Source organism: Panthera tigris, chromosome X (assembly GCF_018350195.1).
Source record: "Panthera tigris isolate Pti1 chromosome X, P.tigris_Pti1_mat1.1, whole genome shotgun sequence".
NCBI lineage: Eukaryota > Metazoa > Chordata > Mammalia > Carnivora > Felidae > Panthera > Panthera tigris.
Window position 1 is genome coordinate 18,242,529 of NC_056677.1, and position 26,817 is coordinate 18,269,345.

At 39.6% G+C, this 26,817-nt stretch overlaps 1 protein-coding gene across 6 annotated transcripts in view; it reads left to right on the forward strand.

Annotated features, from left to right (window-relative positions):
- Positions 1–26,484, forward strand: part of PHEX (phosphate regulating endopeptidase homolog X-linked) — a 232,999-nt gene extending 206,515 nt beyond the window's left edge. For all 6 annotated transcript variants that reach the window (XM_042975235.1, XM_042975236.1, XM_042975237.1 and 3 more), the window contains 6 exons: positions 5,028–5,095; positions 8,605–8,735; positions 14,439–14,504; positions 15,503–15,607; positions 20,550–20,626; positions 23,180–26,484. In XM_042975235.1, coding sequence (XP_042831169.1) covers positions 5,028–5,095; positions 8,605–8,735; positions 14,439–14,504; positions 15,503–15,607; positions 20,550–20,626; positions 23,180–23,282 — 550 coding nt within the window. In that variant the 3' untranslated portion in view covers positions 23,283–26,484. The remainder of the gene's footprint in view (positions 1–5,027; positions 5,096–8,604; positions 8,736–14,438; positions 14,505–15,502; positions 15,608–20,549; positions 20,627–23,179) is intronic.
- Positions 26,485–26,817: the final 333 nt, after the last annotated feature.

The following is a 26,817-nucleotide window of genomic DNA, read 5'->3' on the forward strand; positions in this document are numbered from 1 at the left end:
AGTTGATGGTGATGGGTCTAAAACCATGGAAGAAATGGAAGAAATAACGTGAGAAAAGAAAAGTACCTATAGAAAGCAAAGATTTTGTTCGGTTGGTCCAATTAGTATACAAAGGGAAATAGTGGAAAGGGCATCTACAAAAGAAGGTTGATGTTTTATATTGGAGAGCTCTAAGTGCCAGGTAAGGAGCCGTCATTAATGAGCAATAGAAAATATTGAAGTTTTTGAACAAGTAAAGATTATCAAATTTGTCTTTAAAAATAAAACCTTGGTAGTTATGCAATAGGCCAAAAACTGATACTCTCTGAAGTTAGAGATATTGAAGGTCATTAATATCAACAGATGGTAATTCACAATTTACATATAGTGAGAAGTCTGATAATACTCATTGTTGGTAATATTACCACTTTTATTATGTGCCTTTCTTTGCTCTGGTGGTTTAATACACAGAAAATTTAGTCTTGATTGTAGACACTTAGTGTCTTCTGTCTTGGTTTGGATAAATGACAATTTAAATATTATTTGTAGGTTAAAAACATAGGGGATCACATACATATAAAAATAAGAGAAATATGGTAGCAATGTTTTGATTTGTGCTTCCTCAAAAGCAGATCCTGTGACAAGGATTTGAGTTCAAGGAGTTGTTATGGGAGGTGACACCAGGAAACAGTGGCGGAGGAGTGGAGAAGTGAGACAGGGTGGGAAGGAAGCCAATAATGAATGTTAGGAGTTTACTGTGGCTGCCATATTTTTCCCAAACTTACTGGCTTATAGTTCTGTAGGTCAGAAGTCCAACCCCGGTCCCACTGGGCTAAACAACAGGTGTTGGCAGGGCTGTATTCCTTTCTGGAAGCTCTAGGGAAGAATCTTTTTTCTTGCCTTTTCTAGCTTTTAGAGTCAGCCCACATTCCTTGGCTCATGGCCCTTTCTTCTGTCTTCCAAACTAGCAGAGTTGCATTTCTGTGACCATTGATTCATATTCACATCTCCTTTTGACTCTCCTCTTCTGCCTTCTCCTCTACTTTGAAGGACCCTTGTGATTATACTGGCTGCTCCCAGATAATCTAGGACACTCTACGTATTTTTAACTCAGCTGATTAGCAACCTTAATTCCCCTTTGCTACATAATAACGTATTCATGACTTCTGGGGGTTAGCCTGTGGACTTCTTTTGGGGGCCATTGTTCTACCTACCACACATGTGTTACAAAGCCAGTTACCACTGTGACCAGCTGGGGCTCAGCCCTGGCAAGGACCTGTAGAACTTGCTTCAGTGTAATCCCACTGCAGGGGCAAGGGAGCTGGGGCATTTATCAACTCCCCTTCCCTCACTGATTTGAGGGCTGCCACCAGCTGTAATAACTCTCTGGCATTGCCCAGTCTAGGCCCAGAGGGCCCTAGTAGCCAGAAAAAGTCCTCAGGCAAGTAGTTTCAGGTGTTGGCAGTTGGAAGCTTTTGGATTGTGTGCTCAACACTGGCGAGTGGTGAGAAACAGGAGCAGGCATCAATAAAGACTACTGTAGGGAAGCACTGCGTTAGGATAAATGAAAATTCTTGGTTTGTATTAGCCAAATCCATTAATATCATCCCAGGCCTCAGCTGCATAGTTTTTATTGGAATCAATTTTCCCTATTATTAAGATTAAAAATTTGCAGATATTTCTATAAAAATAAATATCTAGGCTAAATATTGTCTAAATTCCCTTCAAACTAAAAATGTGCTCAAATTCTTTGATTCTGCTTATCATTAGCAATTTGAGTGCACTTCTCTTATTATTGTTAGATATCTGGAGACTTGGAAATCGTCTGGTTAGGTTTTGAAGTTACTGATTAAGTGAATTTGTTTATTGGGTCTGTGAGCATGGTTTTCTGATATAAAAGTGAAACTCATAGGAACCTGGGAAATAATGTTAGTGTTTGTTAGCTCAACCTTACGCTGAGCCATATTTGGTATTTGGGTGGGAGAAAGATTTGTATTTTTTATCCTAAAGAATCTATGTCCTCACTGAAGCCTTCCACCCTGTATTACTATATCTGCTCCGTGAGTAATTATTAAGCGTCTTTTGGGTATTTGGCATTGGAAAGATCGAGATGCTGGAGACATGGGAATCGCAGTCCACTGAGATGGCTTTCCATACATCTGTTTTGGATGGATAGCCTCCAGATTCAGCCAGTGGGCATCCTTTGTGTTCACACTGGTCAGCTTAGTCCTTGCCTGAATGTTGGCTCTAATTATGGGGATATCAACAAGCTAAAGTGTTTTTAGAGGAATGAATCAGACTGTCAGTAGCCCAAGACAACATCCCAAAGTGTGTGTTCCACAATGCAGTAATAGAGGTCGGTCATCCTCCCTTTTGTTTTGGAAAATTACAATACTCAGCAGCATAAAAATTTCCAAGAAGTTCCGCAAGAAGGAAACCTATTGAAATGTGTTTAATCCAGCGGTTCCTAAACTCCCCCTTTCCCTATGTTTTGGGAAATGCTGGTCTAGAATCCCTGACTAAAGAAAAGCAATTGAAAGAACTTGAGGACACTGGAGGGGGAACCTTGTAAGTGTCTTTACATTACTGAAGGAGAGTGAAGGTGGTAGACAACTTGCTGTACTCAGGGGGTCAGAGGGTATTCAGCTAGAGACTCTACTAGACCAATAGATAGCAGCTGTAGGAAAGATTCCAGTTCAGTGTTAAGGAGAGCTGTGTTATTTAGAACCTCCTGAGGGAACGGTCCCCCTCATGAGCCCCTGCTTATTGGAAATGCCCAAGGAGAAGTCCTGTGACTTTTGGAATGGGACTGTGGACTAGGTAGGCCCTTGCCTCTGATTCAGGCAAAGTGGCCCTTCCTTGTTGACAGCATGAGATCATGGTTGCTCCAGACAGAAGTCTGGCTGTCCTCTTCTTGACAGCAAAATCCAGTGCATGTGTTAAACCCATGGGGCAGTAAGAACAGAAGAGCAACTGAGTAGGTGCAAAAATTGTCATCTTTGCCATTTCACATTTGGAAGGCTGGAGTTTTCTCTGCAGCAGTCTTCTTGTTTCTGGCCAGCCAGTCACATTTCAAAAAGCATGCGAGTTTACTTATTTATTTTTATGACATGCTAATTATGTCATATGGCCGTTGATAATTATGGCCGTTGATAAAATGGAAGATGTGAACTGAGCATTATGAAATATGATCATTGTAAGGCTCAGTCATAGAGAATTACCTTTTCTTGTCTCCTGTCCAAAGGATCATGATTATGTGACTGAGTATTGGAACTTGGAATAATTCGGTCATTTTCTGAGTTCTCTATTACCCTTTGCAAAGAGGAAGCTCTTTGGAGCAGCCCTTCTTAAGGGACATTTATTGTAGAGCAGTTCCTGTAAGCTTCCATTGTTCATCCCTGAAATTCCTCCGGTCAACAGCATTGACCAAGGGTGGTAGAGGACTGAGTCCTGTTGTCAGGGCTGAGAGGTATGAAAAAAAGAAATGTCGCAGGCTGCATAGTGACAGCTACTGCTGCAGAAACTAGCACAATGTAAAATTACAAGTTTGTCACACACTGCCATGATAGCTCCATGATTGAAATGCATAATTTTACTCTAACTTCTTTAATGAAGGTTTGCAATGATGTAAAAACAGTAGGAAGCGTTTTTGTTCAAATGCAAATTACCTTGCAGGAAAGAAATAACAAAGGAAAGAATTGCCACCAAGGGGAAAAATGAAATCTTACAGCACTTATTTGGTTATAGTTGAGACAAACAATTAACATGTTAAGGATCATTATGTCCTGTAATAACATGTTGCTTCAAATATTCTCATTCTTTCCACTTACGGGTCCTTTCCATTTGCTGGGTAACTTTGATGTTGCATGTCAGGAGGCAAGTGCAAAATATTTCCAGCATAATTGCAAATCTCAGAAAGAATCCTCATAACAAGGATTTTAAGTTGTCTTTAATCCTCATCCACGTGTTAAATAAACTAAATTACATGCAGACCTATCACTTGCATGAAATGGTAAAGTTAATTAACCGATTAAATGATTGTTACTTTTTTACTGTATACTAGGTACAGAGAATTGAGTAGTGGATCAAACTGGTAAGGGTTTGGCCTTCATGGAACTTAGAGTTGAGAGAGGTCCCAGACACACACAGACAGACACACACACACACACACACACACACACACACACACACACACACATGCACGCATGTGCACACGCACCTCAGCCTCTCCTTAGAACTTGTTAGAAATGCAAATTCTTGAGTCTTATGACAGACCTATTGACCCAGAATCCTGGAGGGAGGGGAGGGCGCGCGTGTGTGTACACACACACACACACACACACACACACACACACAAAAACATCCAGAGGCCTCCTTATGGATTTCTTCATATATCATTAATATATTGTTTCAGTTCTCTACTGCTACCTAACAGCACCACGAAACAACCACTGTTGGCTTATGATTCTGCAATTTCCAAATCTGGTTAAGTCTTCATGATCTTTGCCATTCACTCATAAGCTTGTCTTTCACAGAAGCAAGGGAATGTGACTACCTTTGAAAGCAGTGATCTCTTTCAATCTCTGCTCTGTTCCTTTTTTATGATTGCATTTGGGAAACAATTTAACTTCTAAGTCTATAGTGATTTTTCAACAGTTCTCAGATAAAAAATAAATGGTATGTTTACAGACAGGGTCTTCTCAAACCCTGCTGCTGCTTTGGATGTTTATAAATATAAAGTGGCTAGAGCCGATACAGAATCATAGAAACCTTAGGGCTAGAAGGGACTTTAGAAGCCATCTCTTTTGCATCCCTAATTTCATACATGGTCATTGTGGCAGTATTACAATTGATTTTCTTTGTCCATTTCAATGAGAAGGGTATGTTTAGATTTTTTCTTTTTTTTTTTTTTACAATTTTGAGGGTGTGGTTATAAGTTGCAGTTACTAGAAAACAGATTATCTTGGCTTTTCATTAAGAAAAATTAAACGATTATGCTCTGAGGTTCATGCTTCTAATTTTCTCCAAATTATATATTTATACCATAGATCTCTGAGTTATGGAGCTATAGGAGTAATTGTTGGACATGAATTTACACATGGATTTGATAATAATGGTAAGTACTGATTCATTGTATAAGCAGCTGCTTTTATGATAATGTTGATGATACAGATGTTAATTGTTGCTATTATCTTTGCATAGTGGCATCACCATAGATTGAAGATTATCCAAAGCAGTGTGAGTGCTGATTGAAAAATTCCCCCCATGCCTTGCTGTGATAGCTTGCCATAAATAAATAATTGTTCCCATTGGTGATGGAATAGCATGAAAAAAAAAGACCTTGTAATTTCACTGAAATTATCTTTGCATTTAGATCAGGATTGCTGTAGCTGCCATGATAGTTACAGGAATTGCTTCATAGCCTCTCCCCTCTGTCACTTCTTTATTCACCATCTTGAGATGCTCTCCCTGGAGGTGTGAGCTCTGCTCCGAAGATGATTATACATGCTGCCAAGTTAGGATTCAGCCAGTTAGGACTCCGGAGCTTGGCTGCCTGATTCCTTTATACGATTTCAAGGATTATGCAATGCTTAAGCTGTGTTTTTCTCTATGCTGGCATATCTTTAGATTTTTTTAAAAAGGCTATGCTTTCCTAATAATGCAAAATATAGAATATGCTGTGTATCCTGATGAGATTTAAGCACAAGAGCAGACTATGCATAAACTAAAGAAATTATTGCCCCTTGTAGGTTGTCATCATTTGTAATTGGCACTCCTTTCTCCTTTACCTTTGAGCATTATTGGAAAGCCACATGAAAACTCTGAAATTTATGAATTAGTAGCAAATGATAATCGTATCCACATCTGCACAGTGACAGGCAGATGCAAGGAGCCGACTGGCACAAGGCAACATTGTTATAGAAAGGACCTTTTTCTTCCATGTCTGTGGTGTCTCCACCATCCTTTCCTGGATGCTGACCGGAAGGCCTGGTTCTCCTTCTGGGCAATTCTTCCTGTGCTCCCACCAACCCTTCCTGAATCATCTAGGGTTTTGGTTCCCGTGGCCTCTCCCCTCCCTGTTAAAATATAGCTACCTTGTGCTCCTCTCAATTTCCGGAGCTACACTTTCTGTCTTTCCATGTTTGGTTTATCTAAGAGGAGTGTCTTAGCTAAGAAACATAACCCAGAAGTGATCTCTTGGTTCTGGGCCTTTCTTCCTGGGAAATTTAAGTACAGTTCTCGCTGTGAATCTTTTGGAGGCCTTCTGAAGTCATTCTCCAAGGACATAATCTAATGATGCCAATTTCAGTCTGTAACCAGTACTTAGAACAGAGAGTCACATAGTTAACTACATGCCCTGTAACTGTTTAATGATTGGTTGGATAGTGTGTGGAAGACAGTGACTCCGTGCCCTTCCAGGGGTTGGTGGTAATGGCATCCACTCCTGCTGAAGAGCCTTGGATTATTCCAATTAACACCTTTGCTTCTAGGACTTTCTTGTAAGCCCACTGAAGAGTTCTTTGCATAATTAAATTCAAACCAATAGTAATCTTGAGTATGAAGACAGTTTAGATACACTCAGACTTCTTTTGAAGGGTGTAGAGAAAATGAAGAGTGAGCCTATGGCAAAAAAGCATGTATAACTGATCTTTTTTCCATTATGTTTTGGAGATTTCCATTCTTGTTCCAAGTTCTCTTTTTAGAGCAACCTTCCTTGTCCAAGCAGGACAGATGGGCCTTCCATGCACACTGATGGCTGTGGAATGATTCATAACAGAGGTTTTATGTGTGTCTCGGCTCCTAGCAACTTGGAGGAAACACATTCCTACAGGGTTGAGTCAGGGGCTACAGTCTCACAGTGTGAATGACTCATTAGACTGTTCCCATGGACTGTTTGGAATTTCACTGGTCCTGGTGCTCCGTCTCCCTTCATGGACTTTCTGAATGAAGCCATTTCGTTTCATAATCCAGAGAACAGTTTGGGTCACATCAGATGAAAACAAAGAAGTCAAGATTGGTTCAGAATGTGCATACCATAAGTTGATGAATCTTATTTTTAAAATGTTCTTTTTACTTAGAAAGAAAGAACTTCCTCTTTCTCCTTCCCCCCTTTCTACAATTAACCTGTGACACTGGAGAGAAGGTAGGAGCTGCTCCCAGGAGTGGTCCATGCTACTGGAACTGCTTTCTCAAGGCCTATTGAATTGAGGGAAAGGGGAAATGGAGAAATTAGTTTCCATAAATAGTACAAATATCTTTTTTTTCTTTTTATTTAAATTCCAGTTAGTTAACATACATTATAGTATAGTTTCAGGTGTACATCACCAGGTGCTCATCAAGACAAGTGCCCTTCTTAATCCCCATCACCTATTTCACCCCTGCCCCACCCATCTCCCCTCTGGCAACCATCAGTTTGTTCTCTGTAGTTTTAAGACTCGTCTTGGTGTTTGCTTCTCTCTCTCTTTTATTTCCTTATGATCGTTTGCTTTGTTTCTTAAATTCCACAGACAAGTATTTGTCTTTCTCTGACTGACTTATTTCACTTAGCATTATAATCTCTAGCTCTATCCATGTCATTGCAAGTGGCAAGATTTCATTCTTTTTTTTATGGCTGAATAAGATTCCACTGTGTATGTGTATTGTGTCTATATCTTTGTCTGTCTGTCTATCTGTCTTCAGCCATTCATCCATCAGTGGACAATTGGGCTGTTTCCATAATTTGGCTATTGTAGATAATGCTGCTGTAAACATTGGGGTGCACGTGGCCCTTTGAATTAGTATTTTTGTATTCTTTGGGTAAATACCTAGTAGTGCAATTGTTGAATCATAAGATAGTTCTATTTTTAACTTTTTGAGGAACTTCCATACTGTTTTCCAGTGACTGCACCAGTTTCCATTCCCACCAACAGTCTAAGAGGGTTCCCCTTTCTCCACATCCTTGCCAATACCTGTTGTCTCCTGTGTTGTTGATTTTAGCCATTATGACAAGTGTGAGATGATCTCATTGTAGTTTTGGTGTGCATTTCACTGATGATAAGTTATGTGGAACTATGTGGAGTTATCTTTTCATGTGTCTTTTGGCCATCTGGATGTCTTCTTTGGGAAAATGATGTAATCCCTATGAAAATACCAACAGCATTTTTTCACAGAGCTAGAACAAACAATCCTAAAACTTGTATGGAATCACAAAAGACTCTGAATAGCCAAAGCAGTTTTGAACAAGAAAAGCAAAGCGGGAAGCATCATAATTCCAGACTTCCAAAGTTATATTACAAAGCTGTAGCCATCAAAACAGTATGGTACTGGCACAAAAATAGACACATAGATCAATGGAACACAATAGAGACCCCAGAAATGAACCCACAATTATATAGTCAGTTAATCTTTGACAAAGCAGGAAAGAATATCCAGTGGGGAAAAAGGCAATCTCTTCAACAAATGGTTTTGGGAAATCTGGGCATCTATGTGCAGGGAAAACAAAAATGAAACTGGACCACTTGCTTACACTATACGCAGAAATAACGTCAGAATGGATTAAAGACCGAAATGTGAGATGTGAAACCATAAAAATCTAGAGGAGAACACAGGTAGTACAAATATCTTTTAATTTTCCTTTTTTGCTAGGTAGAAAATATGATAAAAATGGAAACCTGGATCCTTGGTGGTCTACTGACTCAGAAGAAAAGTTTAAAGAAAAAACAAAGTGCATGGTTAACCAATATAGCAACTATTATTGGCGGAAAGCTGGCTTAAATGTAAGTACAACTGTGGTGAAGGAGCGTCTTGTGGAGCATCTCATTTTTTCTCTTTTGGACATTAGCTTCCTTTAGCCCATTGGTTCTTGGTGTGTGGTTTCTAAAACAACAGCCTCAGCCTCTCCTTGGAACTTGTTAGAAATGCAAATTCTCGAGTCTTATGACAGACCTATTGACCCAGAATCCTGGAGGGAGGGGAATGCTGATAGTCAGTCTGGCTGGCTGTCTTTTCACAAACCCTCTGCTGACTCTGATTCAATCTGGAGTTTGAGAATCACAGGCCTAAACATTCGTTTGTTTTCCTAGATTCAGACAAATATAGAAAGTCTTGTTGCAAACACAAACAGTACAACTCTTATAAATCTATATTCCATATCATTTAAAACATTTTCCTTCCAAACTACTACTTTAGTTTAATTCGTTGAAATCTCACTAATTTGAATTAAATGACTCTGAATTGGTTAAGAGATGTTAATTACAGATGTTTGAACAAAAGAAATGTACTTTTAAAATGCCTCTTTTTTTCTTAGGTATACATACATAAATTTCCATGAAGACAAGAATGCGACTTTATACATGCTGCTTGTGTGTGTCAGATTCTGCTCCTTTCTTGTCTTCATGTCCGTCCCCTTCCCCTTTCCCTGTCATCACTCTTAGCTTGCCTACCTGTAATTCATCTTAATCACCCTGGTACACTGTTTCCCATGCTCATGTGGAGACAGACATGCATACACGCACCCCTTTAGTTCATGGTTTTCAGTGACTGTCCAGAAGTCCACATTGTGAGTGTGTCTGACATACTCAACTAACCTCTGGTTGAGAGAGGTTATGCTTTGTCTCCAATTCTTTTCCAACAGTAAATGCTGCTGTAATAAACAGTCGTTAGGTTCATGTTCTTTTTGTCCGTATAAGATAGGTTCCTACTGTCACCAACAACTTACATTATTTCATATTCTCACCAGTGATACACGAAAGAGCATTTCTCTATTCAGTTATTTTCTTGTCAATATATGAGAACTTTTAAAAAAATTACCGATGTTAAAATTTTATCCACATTACAGTGTTTTCCCCCAAGTATATTGCTCATCCATTGGATTTTATATATGGCATCTTTGACCTACAAAAATTAAACATTTCTATATAGCCAAAGATACCTATTTCTCTTAAAAATAGTTTCTGTATTTCCACTGTATGTCATATATATAGTTTCCTAGCTTTTTGGGAAAATTTTTGTTGTTGTGTTATTTTACATTTAAATCTTGATGCATGTAAAACTTATTTTTTTATGGAATTTAATATGAGTGATTACTTTTCTTCTGATAGTCCATTGATCTACCATCACTGATTAAAAGACTTTTTTTTCTCACTGAATCGATTATTTGTCAAATTTTAGAATCTTATATATATTGACATCAATTTTTGGATTATGTGTTCTACTCTGCTGGTCTATTTGTTGATTTCTTTACCAAGCCCTTATTACCATTGTTATAAGGATTGTTCTGGTATGTGTCAATATAAACTCTCCCTCACTGTTCTTCTTTTACGTGGTTGCCCATTCTCAGGCAAATATACTTCTGTAGTTGGTCCAAGATCATGTTACCCACAGGTTACCCTGTGCCCCAAAGAAAATCCCATTGGGATTCTAAGTTAAATCACAGTTACTGTATGGAATTGACATGTTTATTATACAGTCTTCTTGTTCAAGAACATGGTATGCCTTTCTGTCTGGTTCTTATTTTACATTTTCAAACACAGTTTTATAGTTTTCTCTTTGTAGTTTATCTCCTGTATATTATTTTTAATTCTTTTTCCTTTTCCTTATTTTGCTGGTTTGATCAGGTTTTCATTTCTGCTCCCTATACGAATTTTTCTTTGTAGTTTTTTATTGCGTTTTCTACCCCTGCTTTCATAATTATAAGAAATAGATTTCTTGCATTGTATTTGACCGTTAAGAAGCCAATAGTGAAGAATTGTTGGTAGGGTATGGATCTGCAGGAAGCCCTCACTCTAAAACACACATGTGCACCCTGTATGCCCCTAATTCGTATAGTTAAGGGTACCACACCTAACAGGAACAAGAGACCACACAGAACTGACTTGGTCCTCTACTTCTTCAACCATATTCAGCACAAGGAACACTGTTCTTTATCCAGGCAGAGAAACCAGAGGCTGTATCCTTGAATAGTTTCTGTAGCTCTTTCATCATTGTTCTGGAAAGCCATTTCTGTGTGTGTGTGTGTATGTGTGTGTATGTGTATGTGTGTGTATTTTAATATCTACAACTCTGTCATGAGAAGATGTAAAATGGGTGCTTCTGTTTATCAGTATTCAATTCAGGAGTTATCACATTGTGAAAATCCATCTAGAATATATGTTGCTTCAAGAAAAGTGTAGGGGAGGGAGGGGTTCTAGAGTCAGCTAGAGGTTCAAATCTTGATTCAACCAGTTGCAAGTTTTTTGAACTTGGGAAAGTTGCTTAATGTTCCTGATTCTCAGTGTCTTCATCTGTGAAATGGGTCACTGTTCCTGAACTCATTCATTTGTTGTAAGAATTAAATGGCTGCCGTTATGTAAAGCACCAGCATGATGGCTGACGTGCAGTAAGTGCTCAGTAAATTGTTGTTACTATTACTAATACTTTGTCACATACTCATAGGTGCCCCATCCTACAGAAAAACAAAACCAAATTTTGTGGGACCGAAAACAACAACAACAACAAAAACCAATAGAAGAACAGTTTTTTTAGAGGAAGGGAATGTATATTTCGTGATGATTGTTATATGCAGGCATGGTGGTAGACTTTTCAATCAGCCGAAACAAATGTAATCCTCATACTGGTCCTGAGAGGTATACATATTGCTAGCTTATTTTACATATAAGAAAACTGAGGCTCAAAGAGATGAAAAACCACAGTAGAGTCTAGATTAGAGTGAGTCTGAGATCCACATTCTTTTCACCATATCATGCTGTGGTTCTCACATTCTAAGCTCATTTTATTCCTAGCTAGTGTGTTGGGAGGGGGACTATTCCACAGCATCCTTTTGGGCTAAAATGTCAGACACTGAAACTGAATTCTGGCAAATGTGTACCTTTGTCACAAGGACGATAGAAAGGGGATGCCTGTCCTGGCAAAATCCGCTCAACTGTCAGAAAACAGCTTCAATCTCTATCCCGGAGGAGAGGGGGCGGCTTCCTTTGTGGGTATAAAGGGCCACAGTTTATTTTCTGGCTCCATTTATGGATGCTGGTCTTCCATGCCTGAGTCCATTGCAGTGAACTGGGGAGTGCTCCAGGGGAGTGCCACAGAAGCAGACTATTCCCAGCTGGTGAGAGGCCAACCTAGGGCCATATGGTCTACGGAGGTGGTCTAGAGTGAGGGGGAGGAGCCAGAGGGGTGAGGCCACTCCTCAAACCTCCAATTTTGATAAAGCTTAGAGAAACAACGAAGGAAATTAAATATGGGCATGAGTAGGTATAAGCAGATGCAATGGAGTCAAGAGCAGTTGAGATTTGAGAAGGTAGCATGTTAGGAGGCAAAAACTCTAGACACAGACTTTTTGGGTTTGAATCCCCGTGAAATGTGGGCAGTTGATTTAATCACTCTGTTTTAGGTTAGGTTCTCCAGAAACAAAGCCCAAGAAGGGGTTTCTTAGGTAAGGGATTTATTTAGGAAGTAGTTTCAGGAGAGACCTGTACGAGGGTAAGGAAAACCTGTTGGTTTCAGGAGTTTAGCCTCAGCCTGATCCAGGTTCTGGAGCATGAATCACACCATAGGAATTGTTCAGCCGGGGGTTAGGGGGCTAGGCAGTTCTAACTGCTCATCAGTCAGTTACTGAGAGTTGGGGTATCCCCTCCCAGGAATCTTCAAGTGTGGTGAGTCCCCTAAGCTAAGCTTAATCTTTCTGAGCTGGTAGCAGTTGAGAAATGGGGGTACAGTCCTGATGGAAAAGGGGATCTAGTGTGACACCAGCGACATCTGCAACAACGACATCTGTAGACATCTGCTACACACTCTGTTCTTTCCTTATTTGTTAAACAAGGGTGGTGGTAACAGCACTTAATTTGTAAGATTGTTGTCAAAGAAGAATATATGTGAAGCCAGAGTGGGAACTTAGAGGACTGAAGCTAGGAGAGTCCTGGGTGATTACAGAAATTAATGCTCTCCGAAGATTGGTTTTTATCCATTGGTATTGCTTGATACCTGGGTGCTTGGGCTAGCCTGAAAGTAAAGAATGGGTAGGACCCATGGCTTTCAAGTTTACAGCAGGGTGTATTCATTTCCTGTTGCTGCTATCACACATCACCACAAACTTAATGGCTTGAAACAACACAAACACTGTTTTGCAGTCCTCGATGTCCCGCTCAGGTCTCAGTGAGCTGAAATCAGGGTGACACAGAGCTGTTTTCCTTTCTAGCTGCTCTGGGGGAGAGTCTGTTTCCTTGGTGTTTCTTGCTTTTAGAGGCTGGCCACATTCCTTCACTCATGGTGCCTTTCTTCTAAACCAGCAGTAGCTGGTCACATCTCACATTGCATCACTCCTCCCGTTTCCTCTATCTATATGGACCCTTGTAGTTACATTAGACCCACCTGGATAATGCAGGCTAATTCTCCAGATCCTTTACTTAATCATATTTTACAATTTCCTTTTGCCACAAAAGATAACATTTTCACAGGCTCCAGGAAATTAGGACATAGACGTCTTTGGTAGGGGAGAGGGGGCATTATTCTGCCTCTTAGGCAGGGATTGACAACCTTGGTCTGCAGAGGGCCAGGCAGTAAGTGATTTAGGTTTTGTGGGCCATAGGTCTCTTTTGCAACTACTTAACTAGGCCACTGTAGCAAGGGGAGTGCCCCAGACCCTATGGACACAAATGGGCGTGGCTGTGTTCCCATAAACCTGAATGAAGGACACTGAATTTGAATTTCATCTAATTTTCATATGCCACAAAATATTCCCCTTCTTTGGATTTTTTTTCCCCTATGCACTGAGAATTGTAAAATCCAGTTTTACCTCACAGCCTGTACAAAAATGAGCGGCAGGTTAGATTCTGGCTTGTGGGCTGTGTTGGTTTGGAATGTTTTTTTTTATCCTAGCCTATTTAGGGATTTAAGAAACAATCTTCAAATGTTTGGAGGAATTTCTTCCCCGTGCTTGGCTGCTTATCATACATATTGCAAACCTTGACCTTGTGGAATGTGTTACTTCTGTTTGATTTTTGTCCCCCATGAGAACTACCCTCCTTTTAATTTTTCATGGAAGTTGCTGAAGGGAAAATGGTGATGGTTGGTCTTGAAATTTTGTTCCTTTGTGGATAGTAAATTTTTGGAAACAGAAGCACACTGAAAAGACTCAAATTATATGAATTAATCAGAGAAAGTCATTTGTGTATTGACATTTCAACTTTTTCTCCATTAAACCCGAGTCACTCAGTATTGTTAACATTTTATTGGAGCTGGCTAAATTGGTAAGATACGGAGGTGGGGGAGAAAGAAATGCGTAGCATAATAAATATAAATTAGTGTATTCAGGAGCACCTTGCTAGAGTTCGTTTGCCATCTCACAATATATTATGACTACCCTATGATTTATTGAATGTAATTTTCTCTGGAAAATATGGCACTTTTTCTTGCTATCGTATTTATGCCTTCTGCTGAATGGTAGTTGGCTGTGAAACACTCTTTTTTTTTTTTCTTTTTGTTAGGTGAAGGGGAAGAGGACCCTAGGAGAAAATATTGCTGATAATGGAGGTCTGCGGGAAGCTTTTAGGGTATGCACTGCAACATATTTGCTGTGATTTTTAAAATGAAACTATGGAACGCCATGTGGGTGCACCTCAATTTACACTCCAGACATATTCTTGAGGAGTTAGATTTCTGTAATTTCTGTAAATAGAATTATATTTCCACATTGACTCTGTCATACTCTATTATATGAATAGAGCTGCATTTCTTTTTTTCTTTCTTTACGGGATATAGAGTCACCCTAAAGAATAATATTTGTTGTGAAGAATCATGTATTTAAAGGATGATTTTCAGCAAATGCATTCACAATAATATCAAAGCACGTTCCAGAAATCTCCTCAGGGCTATGTTCATATGAGTTTTCCTTGAGTACCCGGTCTCTATAGCCCATCTTGCAATTTTCTCTTAAAATACCAAGCTTCTAAATGATGGCCAGAGGCTAGTGGTTCTCATATAGTTGGCCAGTAACAGTCCATAATAAGGTTTTCATCATCCACTGGTCTTTGCTTAAATAAGAAGCATTAAGGATGATGTGGAAAGATTTTCATAAAGGTAAATGCATTTAATGTAAAGACCAGGTTGTTATCCTCAGGTTACATCCTTCCTGTATTCTAATTAAAATATATTTTATAAAGTGATGGTGATTGCAGGTGATAGTTTTCCCTTTTACTTGGAAAAATAAAAATTTGGCCCCAATATGTTGACCCCAACATTTATTTCCAAAGTCCTTGCCATTGTGTTAGAGAAAGAATAGCTTTTTGTGGGGGAGGAGGTATTTAACGTGTGAATGCTTTGGCCCAGCTTCTCTGTATCTGTTGAGTATCAGGTCTTTTAGCCGGTGAACCTGCCTCACTGTTAAGCAATACGACATTGATTTGCATTTCCAGAGGTTGGTGTTGTTAAAGGAAAACTTTACAGGATGCATTTTGCACATGGTGGAGGATATATTGAGTATCTCTGCACTGGATGAAACAAGAGAAGAGCCACCATTGCAGAGGATCATCCATTCTACTTCTCTCTCCAGGCTTACCGGAAATGGATAAATGACAAGAGGCAGGGACTTGAGGAGCCTCTCCTACCAGGCATCACATTCACCAACAACCAGCTCTTCTTCCTGAGTTATGCTCATGTGAGTAGGCCAAGGAAGGGGCATCAGAGTTGAAATGTGAGACTTTGGCTTGCTCCCATGGTGAAAGGTTTGGAACGAAAGTTGAATGGCATAACTTTGATTTGAGCTGAAATTTTATCTTGCTGCTTATTTCCGGGACAAATTTCATCTTCTTAATATTCTGGGGACATAATTAATCAACTGATTGAGTCAGGGTATTTTGGTATTGTTTATCAACTGGGTTACCAGCCCTGTGGTAACCACTTGTCATTTCTTTAATATATCCTGACTTCTTAAAGTATGCACTACTTCCTATAACCTTTTCTGGTGATTGGCTTTCATGGCCCTGCCCTCTGCTCTGTTTCTCCTATTCCTTTGCCTCATGGGCTGACGGTATCCCACCTCTCTCAACCTGCGGGGGACCCTCAAGGCTGTGTTTCCCGTGGTCACAAGAGTCAGAAGAGTACGTGAAGGCTGCTAGAGCTGAAAACAACAATAGAAGCTTATGTCACAAGTGTGTAGGCCTCATTTTCAAAGAAGACAGAGATGGGTTGATGAAGGTTCTGATGCATGGCTTCACAGTGGGCTATGTAGATCTGTATGCTCAAAACTAGACCAAAGTTGTTAACAGCACAACCTTCTTTTCTTCATTCTTTGCATTGGTTCCTCAGTAAGCTGATTCATTCCACAGCTGCTTTGATTTTCCTTCTATGGCTTTTCTTCCTTTTTGATTTTCTCAGCTTCTTTGGCTGACTCTGGCTAAAGGATTCCCACCTTTCTGGGATCTTTTATTTCTTTTTTTTTTAATGCTAATTTATTTTTAAGACAGAGAGCTGGGGAGGGGCAGAGAGAGAGGGAGGCATATGATCTAAAGTGGGCTCTGCACTGTGACAGCCACAAACCTGATGTGGGGCTTGAATTCACGAACCATGAGATCATGACCTGAGCCAAAGTCAGATGCTCAACTCACTGAGCCACCTAGGTGCCCACAGGATCTTTTATTTCTTAAAGCTGACATGACAACACTAAATAATCATTTATCGACATGACATCGGTAAAACTGGAGTCACTAAAATGACTTTCCTTTTTAGTTTTCCCATTGCTGTCAATACACCCCAAGTCTCTGGGTCTTCCTGGTTAGAAAATGTAGATTCTTTGGTCTTACTTGATTTGTCTATCCTCGTTTTTATGACATGGGTCCCCAAAGCTGGATGTTTCATCATTTTAACTCCTCTTCAGATTGAACCTCTTTTTCCCTATTAGCCTGTCTCATCATCTGTAGAGTAAGCCTTGATCTCTTCGACTCTGGATTATCCCAACAGCGTTATGGCATGTTTTTCCAACTTTGGCATCTTTCCACCACTGTCTGTCTTATGTGACCCTGGAATACTACTTTGATTTCATTACGAACCTGCTGAAGGAACTGCAGTGGCTCCCAAGTGCCTGCCACATCAAGACCAAACACGTCCAGCTGGCTTTCATAGTTCTGTTCAGTCTTACTCAACTGTACCCAACCAGTTCTGAGTTCCTGCAACTCTCCTAGACTCACCCTTAGCCAGGCAGGTGTCCTCACTTCCAACCCACACTGTTATGCCAATTACTGACTGTGTGGCTTTGCTTTTGATTTTCCTTCTATAGGGGCGCCTGGGTGGCTCAGTCAGTTAAGCGTCCGACTTCGGCTCAGGTCACGATCTCACATCCGACTTCGGCTCAGGTCACGATCTCGCGGTCCGCGGGTTCGTGCCCCACGTCGGGCTCTGGGCTGATGGCTCAGAGCCTGGAGCCTGCTTCCGATTCTGTGTTTCCCTCTCTCTCTGCCCCTCCCCCGTTCATGCTGTGTCTCTCTCTGTCTGAAAAATAAATAAACGTTAAAAAAAAATTAAATGATTTTCCTTCTATGATGTGACCCTCTTCATACTCCTCCCCCTGAGATTATTCAGTCTCATCTTTATTGTTCGGGATCCACGTCGAGTTCCACCTCCTCCAAATTTTCCACAGACTTCCCTAGGACTCCAGTACTCTCTCTCTCTCTTTTTTGAATCTCCAACTCCTTTACATTACATTCCCTTCATTACTATGCAGTTGAGTCCTTAATTGTTCTCAAACTGTTGAAGACTTTTAGTTTTATATCCATAGCTAATCTTCTGGATCCTTATATTTCCTTGAAAAAAACCTTTTTTTGAGAGAGAGACATAGCATGAGTGGGGCAGGGGCAGAGAGGGAGACACAGAATTCAAAGCAGGCTCCAGGCTGTCAGCACAGAGCCTGACGCAGGGCTTGAACCCACGAACTGGAGATCATGACCTGAGCTAAAGTCAGACACTTAAGCGTCTGAGCCACCCAGGGACCCCTGGATCCTTATATTTCTTATGTATCTCCATAGCACCCAACAAAGATGCTGGGTATGTTGAAGATGCTTGACATTTTTAGATGAATTGTTTATAAAAGGTAAGACTAAGTAGCAGTTCCATTAAAGAGACTTCTTTGGGGTCAGTGCTGGGTCAGATATCTCAAATAAGCATACACAGTGTAGTTAGAAATTTCTAGAGCAGGGGTTGGCAAACTTCGACCCATGGGCCAATTATGGCCTGCTGTCCATTTTTATAAAAACTGTTTTATTAGAAAAGAGCCATGCTCTTTCCTTTATGTGTTGTGGGTGGCTGGTTTTATGCTACTGTGGCTGAACTGAGTAGTTGAAGCAGAGACCTTATGGTCTGCAAGGCCTAAACCATTTAATGTCTGCCCTTTTACAGAAAAAAGTTTGCTGACCTTTGATCTCGAGGACACAGTATAGTGTCCATTGGTTCTTACTTACTTAAAGTCCATCTTAGTTACATCCTAGTCCACAATATCTTTTTGGATGTAAGGTAAACCAACTGGTAGCAATATTATCTTCATAATTTTGAAATGTCTTCAAATAAAATTCCAAAGCATATCTGATTTATTTTAAACTAAAGAGATTTAGGGAAAAATGGAAAGCTACTTTATGTTACTATCTTGGAGGTATTCCTACTGACAGAAGGAGGAGATTTTCAGCCTTTGCACATTGGAATAAGTCTGCTTATAGGGAGTAAAGTTATTTTCCCTCCTGAGAAGATACTTGGAAAACAGTAACAACCGTAATGTGTTTTCAGAAGCCTCTTAAATGATTTATGAAGCAAAGACAATACTATAACAATGCTGTATAATAATGTAAGAATATAAAAAGAAACAGAACAAGAAAAAATGAGGTAATAGAGAATGCCAGAAACAACTTCATCTCAACTAACTTCTGAGGAAATTAAGGAATCACATTACAAAAGCATCTTCACAGTCATGTTCAGATGGTTTATCTTCATCAAAAGCAATAGCATCATATCACCTTTCCTGCTTCCTGTATCCTTGTACTTTCTGTGACCTGTTAATTCTTTTCTTAGACATTCTCCTTATCTTTCTACTTTTCTTCATTCCTGTTTCTACTTACTTAGTGGCCGCTCATTGGGAACCTTCCTGAGGCCCATAAATACTCTTGGAACTAGTCTCTAATTTCCTCCTCCTGCTATGCACCCCTACCAGATAATTCTTTTACAGATATGATTTTGTCATTTTCCTGCTCACAAACAGTGTTTAAATACAGTTTAAACCCTTGGCCTGTTGCTCAAGACTTCAGAAATCCGGCACCATCCTCTCTCCCTGCTGGCCTCCCACTGCTGCCCGTTATCCACCACACATTATCCCTGCTCAATGTCTCGCTTTTTCTTTTCTCTCAAATATGTCTTTGCTTCCATTTTCTCCCGCACTTAGAATTCCCCGCATCATTTCATGTCTCCTAGTTCTTTTCATACTTCAAGACTATATCATGTTTCCAGACAAACTTCAAGTCAGGATTAAGTAGGTTATGGTGCAGGAACAAACAGTACAAAGACACTTTCTTTTGTGTTCCTGCTCCACGTCCCACGTGAAAGTGGGGGTTCAAAGTGGGACTCTGCTCCTAGTAATTACTCAAGGACCAGGGTTTTGGAATCTTTATCTCAACACACGCTCACATGTTCAGCATCGGAGTAGGAAATAGAGATGAGGAAATGTCCACTGGATCTTAATGAAGCATCTTAAATTATTCTTAAGACTCTTAAAAACTTGCGCTGGGTTTTTAAAGCTTCTACAAGGATGTGACATCTGTCACCTCTGCTTGCATGTGGTTGGTCAGAGCAAGTCACATTAGCTTTGCCTAACTTCAAAGTTCATGGAGAAATCTCCTCCTATCTGAGGCCCTGACTAGGGGTAAGGCAAGCAACGCACTTAGGGTGCAAAATACTAACTTCTCATGACCATACTCAATAAGGGATGATTGATTGATTTTTTTTTTCCTGTTTGAATGAGTATGGTGGAATTTGATAAGGGCTATTCCAAGCATTATATTATTTGAGTTAATACATTGGTTGATTTCTAGGCTTATACACTATTCTCTTGATTTAAGAAATTTGTCTAGAGGGGCGCCTGAGTGGCTCAGTTGGTTGAGTGTCTGACTCTTGATTTCGGCTCAGGTCATGATCTCGCAGTTTGTGAGTTCGAGCCCCCATCGGGCACGCTGCTATCAGCATGGAGCCCGCTTCGGATCCTCTGTCCCCCCTCTCTCTGTCCCACTCCTGCTTGTGCGCTCTCTCTCTCTCTCTCTCTCTCTCTCTCTCTCTCTCTCTCTCTCTCTCTCTCAAAAAAAAAAAAGATAAATAAACAGTAAAGAGATTTGTCTAGAAACCCTCCTAATTTACTCAAGTTGTGGAGTTATGCGCAACAATCAAACCTTCTACTCTGGGGATTAGAATAATGGATGTTACTCCTGATGAAGGTTTTATCTGATCTCCTAAAACTGTTTGTCATCCACTGAGTCTAAAATTACTCTTCAGTATAATTTGGAGCAGTTAAGGTGGTAGGCAATGTGTAATCGGAATGGAAACATAATTACTGGGATTCTCTTCTCTTTTAGGTGAGGTGCAATTCCTACAGACCAGAAGCTGCCCGAGAACAAGTCCAAATTGGTGCTCACAGTCCCCCTCAGTTTAGGTAAATGGGCAAATCGATGGTCCTAATTTTTAACTGTGTGTCTCCCACCTCCTCCCCAACTCAGCCATCCCAGTGCCGTACCACATAGGAGATCTGAACAAAAGCCCTTATTGTGAACAGCGATATCTCCATTTTGCAGACAGGAATATCTGGCCAAACAGAACTGAGCATCTTTTCTTTCATTAATAGGAAGCTAGTTTAGTCAGAATACTTTCAAAAAAAATTTCTGTAGTAGGCATTTACTCATACCTCTAGTCTAGTGCTGTATCGAGATCTGTGAGATAGTACAAGACTCCAAAGATAATTTAGAATCCAATTCATAGCTTTAGTATTAATTCCCATTTGTTACCTTCCAGGTTTTGAAAGGTACCAATCCACGGGTGCCAAAAGCACCATGGGTGCTCAGTAAACTGGAATATTTGACTTATCCAGCCCCCTACTTTTTTTTGTCTGGGCCAGAAAATGTCTTTCTCCTTAGGCAAGGATGAGAGTTTATGTGCCTTAAAACACGTAGAGCTCTGGTTTATTTTGTGTCCTAGGATATCCTATTTAATGCCTCTTGTTCTTTCATGCAGTCAACCAGCAGACATGAATGAATGCCCACTTTCTGAATAGCTCTGAACACAAAAGAGGATGTATGGTGATATTTAGCTATTAGAATTCATATCTAAAGTCAAAGCTCTACATTTTGGCTTTTAGTTTGAATCATTTTTTGAAAACAATTACTTCACGTGAAGGGAAGAGGATTATGAATTACAATCTTATTTGTCAGAATGTACAAAAAATAATAAGAAAAAATAAAATTAAAGTTAGTATACTTACCCTGTGCTAAGTTTCTTGCACAGTTTGAGGGAGCTTTTCTGTAGTTGGGGTCAGAGAATTATAATGGGAAATCCAAGAAACCATAATAATTTTTATTGAGTCTTTGCCTAGAACATGTTATATATCTGGATATCTTTGCTTGATGTTTAAGTGACTCCATCAGCACAGTGCAGGAAAATTGCCTAAAATTTCTCCTGTATTTGAAAATCTTATTCCTAAAAGTTTGCTTTAGAAATGTTTCAGGAATTGACTATAAATTACCCAGTAACATAAAAATCTAATCACTGTATTAGAAATTCTCCCCCACTGGGCTAAACTGTCAAAAATGCTGACACTCTCTAATGGACTAAAATATTCTCCCACTGGCGAATGGTACAAAGGAAGCCACACAGTAGATTAATTACTTAACAGATAAGATTGTAGAAACTAATTTCCTTTTAGTAACTAGTTGCTGGTAACGTTGGATTTTAGCTGATAATTTGCAGAGTATACTTACTAATTGTCAGCTAAATTCTCTTTTTAACATTTGCCCAGGGTGAATCACACTATGAAATATGCATTCCTACCCATACATCCCAGCTAAAACAAGAAGTTTGGATACAGGCCAATATATTCATTCAAATGCCCATAGGTAACAAAGTCATTAGGGAAGAAATAGTTAATAACTGAGAAAGCTGAGTCTCTAGTCAACCCTTTGAACATGCAGTTGAGTAAGAAATAGATGAGGGGGCAGTTTTTGCTGGCTTGTTAGTGATGTCTGAGGTAACTATAGATTTTGAGTACAGCAGAAATCACACGATGGAAATACCTCTGCCGTAAGGCAGTTAAAATGAAAGTGCTGAGTAGGAATCCACAGTCTTTACTGCAGTCAGAGAACTTGCAAGAACACCAGATTTTGGAACTAACTTCAGTAAGACATTACTCATCACTAACAGTTAGACACTCACTGTTCATTAGTTTGTTACCTCGACCAGATTCTAGGTAAATATGAACCTTCAAACATAATAGGAATTAAGGAAAGCATTTTTGTAGATTGAATGAAGTCTTTAAAGATAGTTTATAGATAGTAAGAACATGGATGAATCTTGCAGACATAATATTGAGTGAAAGAAGTCAGGAACAAAAGAGTGCATATTGTGTGATTCCATTCATATGAAGTTCAAAAACAAGCAAAACGAATCTGTGGTGACAGAGGTCAGACTAGTAGTTTTCCTTGGAGGTTCTACTTGTAGGGCACACAGTGGAGCCTTCTAGGTGCTGGAAATACTCTGGGTGGTAGTAACATGGGTATATATACGTGAACAAAATTGATAAGCTTTACATTTTACTTTGTATCAGTTATACCTTCCATAAAAAGTGGGAAAAAATAGAAAAGCTAAGTATTTCTGGTACATCCTTAAATTTCTAGGAGTCTATAAATTTATAGGGCTATACAGTTGTATGTATATACAATTTATAGGAATTGCAAACCCTACAGTTTATAGAAATTTGAGGGTATTGGGAAGATTCGTAAGAGCATGTGCCTGGCATTCAGGAGGTGCTGGTTCTAGCCTCAGCTCTGTTAATTTCTTTGGAATTTTACTTCTCCATTTGGGGCTTCATTTGTCTCTCCCATAAACAGCTGAGATGAATGCAACATCCCTGAGAGCAGTATGGCTGCTGCAGTTGTACCCAGAACCTACTGATATGGAAGAAGTGAATAACACGGACTGTGTGACATATCTTTTCCAGGGTCAATGGTGCAATTAGCAACTTTGAAGAGTTCCAGAAAGCCTTTAACTGTCCATCCAATTCCACGATGAACAGAGGCGTGGACTCCTGCCGACTCTGGTAGCCAGGCCGCTGGTGTAGGCCATCCTGGGAGCCGTGTAGCGCCAGGAGGGGCCACACCGAACGCTCATCGCCACCGCTTTTGGCCTCTGTTCCCCTGAGGACTCCTATTTTTAATGCATCTTCATTATTTGTGTGCTGCTTGGATGTGAACAGTATTCAAATTGTAGGGCTTAAAAAAAGGGAATAGAAGAAGTGAACCAAGTATGTTTCTTTAGAAAACCAAACCAAAAAATAAAATAAAATAAATCCCTAGGCTACTTTTGTTAAAATATTATCTGCTGAATTGTCGCTTTTGTCCATTTTAGTGTAAACAGCTAAGTGGTACACACTATTTTAATCTACAGGTTTGCAGAGAGCCTAAGTAGAATGTATCCAGAAAAGAAATTCAGTCTATGCATTTTGTACCCCTCCATGATGAGGACATGTTCCTGGATACCTGGTCGGTCTTACTGCTCTGTAGAATGCAGTACTAGATTTTATGTATTATCATTCATAGCATTTATTAACTCTATGGTAGTTAGGTTAGAAATATGTTGGAGCTTCATTTTACAATTTTTGATGAAATTTTTGCCTTCATCTTTGAGGTCTGTTGGGTTGCAAATGCCTCTCACAGCTTCTGTCTGACGTAGCTGATTGCCCTGTTCGACTCGGCATGAACAAAGCTGGCCAAAAGGCTACTTGAGAAAGGGTTTCAGTTTCTCAAATAGAAAAAAGAAAAACAGATGTGTTTTTAAGGCCCAGAAGAAGTCAAAACTCCTACTCACTAGGAGATGAAATCTCCAAAATTGGATCTATTCTGCCCAAACCTCAGTGATTATGTCTGTGTGCTGGGCACTTCTTCAGTCCAATTCCTGTTTATCTTGTTACCCTCATATATGTGCATTCTTCTGTTTCTGAAATGAGCAGGCACTGAGAAAATGATTTTCTAATTCTCCAGTAAGAATGTATGGCTTCCATTCCCCCTTTAGGCGACCAGATACCACTTCTCTTTTGGCTCAGTTAACATGACCTCTCTTTGAAAAAAGCGTTTTGAAAAATTTCTTGATTGGAGACATTTTAAACTCTATTGATTGATTTAAAAATTCCTCACATGTCCAAAGGAAGATAATTTTTTCTGTTCAAGTCTTCTAAAGAGTCTGTAAGGAAGAGCAGTGCTGGGTTTTTGAGCCTCAGAACTTTATCCTTTCCGGTGAACCCCTCCATGTCTTATTAGCGTGTGTAGGGAAAATCTTAATGGCCTTACAGTGGTTACCTGGCATTTCCAGTTTCTTAAAATAGCCATCCTCCCTTTACATTATTCATTGTGTATGTGGTTTGGCGTTAAGTAGGCCAATAGGAAAAATCTCAGAAGCAAAATGACAAACTCAGACTAACCGTAGGAGACCATTTTGCATCCCTGTGATTTGTTTTCCTTCTTCTTCTTCTTTTTTTTTTTTTAAATGTACGTGTGTGCCATGTCCTTTTGTAAACATGGGAACTTCCAAAGGGACAAAAATGCAGGGGCACCACCATGAGGAAAACAATTACCTGTGTTGTTAGTCAGAGGACAGTGATATTCCCCTTGATTTGCTCCTCTCTAAATGAATAAACTTTGGAAGGGCAGCTACCTTTTCCTCCTCTTAACCAAGGCTTAATGTGACCTTAATGTGACTTATTTTTAAAAACAAGTGCTGTTAGGTTAGGGGTGCTGGAAGTGTACAGGCGTTTTCTCTGGAGGAGCCATTCTGATTTGCTTTAGACATACAAGATACTCCTTGTTTTATCCCTCTCCTTGGACATTTAGAAGCCACCGAGGTTTGTTATGCTGGTATGAATAGCATTTTCCTTCTAGATTTCTCTTTTTAAACTCCCAATAAACACATTCCTGCAGGTCAGAGAAAGTGACTAGAATTATGACTTTGGAAGTGGGAATCATGCAGTCAGTTGTCAGTTGAGGAAGACTAGTTAGTGATCGGTTTGGGCCCTATAGTTTCTAAATGATGTGGCTACTTTGTCCTGATTAACTTTATGCGCTGTAACTCAGTTATACTGAAAGTTGTAGATACGAGGGCCATTATTAAAACAAGATAAACCCAAAGCAGGAGTACCAAGTCATCGCTACAAGCTACAACAGTTTTCTGGTAGGATTGGATTTCCACATACATGCTCAAGTTTAAATTTTCGATTATACTCTTGTTACTTCTCTTCAATACAGGTTGCTAAAGGAAGCAGACACTGATTAAGTCCTAGAGGGAAGAAGGGAAAACCCACCTGGAAAGAAAGGTAAAAAAAATAAAAGTAGGGAGAAGTTGGCCTCAGAATGTGATTAGGAAGAGAAGACAGGATTTGGGCAATCCTTGCTAAGCATATCCATTGGAGTCGAGCCATCAAGTTTTACAAAAATAATTATGGTAAATTAAAAGGAAATTAGATATTGGATCACATACTAGGACTGCCATAACAGACTTTCCTGATTCATATACCAGATGTTCTACCAGTGAACTATTGTCTGCGTGTTGGAAGGAGTTTTGGGAAATTCTCCCAGATTAGTCGAGGATTTTGTGTAAATAAAGTGGTATTATTTGAGCTTATCACCATTGCCTAAAGTTTGTTGAGCTTTTCACCAACCATACAGCATTGGCCTCCTATTTCCATTTTTTCCTTTTATGAGACAGACTTGGACATGACTAATGCAAGCTCGGATTCGTAAATTATCCTGAAGTTTATTCAGTGCCTTTCCTCAATGGAGCTGAAAGCATAGCACATAAATTTTATCTTATTTAGCCCTGGAGCATCGCTAAGAAGCAACAAGGAATGCCGGCTTGCTGCACAGGTTATGCTCGTGCCAGAGAAGTGGAGAGAGGTTTGAAATTGCTTGTCAAGTATCCCAGGATCAGGAAAGGCAGAGTCTTTGTTCTTTGGGCAGCTGACCTCTGCATTAACCTTCATCCCTTAGATGACCTCATTTCTAAATACATTTATTCTCTCAGTATTTGTGCAGTCACTTAGCATTTGATGGGGCTTCTTCCTTGATATTTCTAACATAATGTTTCAATTGCATATTAAGCTAATGAAGAATACATGATTGTTTCATCAGCAACATTTTCCTCACCCGTGGCAGTGCCCCCGCTGGTTTGAAGGAAGGTATTCTTGGATTATGCATTTTATATCTAAATGATCATTGTATTTTCTTCTCTGACTTGTAAAACAATGTGAACGATCATTTTAAGGACAATAAAAAGTTGAAGATTTTCTGTTTCCTCTATTTTTTTAAAAAAAACTTATAATCTATTGTATCTGTTAACATACTCAGTTGTGTTTTAGGCAATACTATTTGCCCCAAAAGTATGCAAAGTGCTCTAGTAGACTACGTTTCTTGGTCTAGGAAAGTGGGATTTGAATGCAAGTAACTTTGTAGACACTGAGAGATTTACGAGGTGGTCGTTGTATTTTCTTTTCGAATATAAGCCAGCAGATGTGGTTTATTGCTTATGCAATAATATTTCCATTGAGGAAAGGAGAGGCTTCTGAGGGAACAATCAACCATGATAGGACTG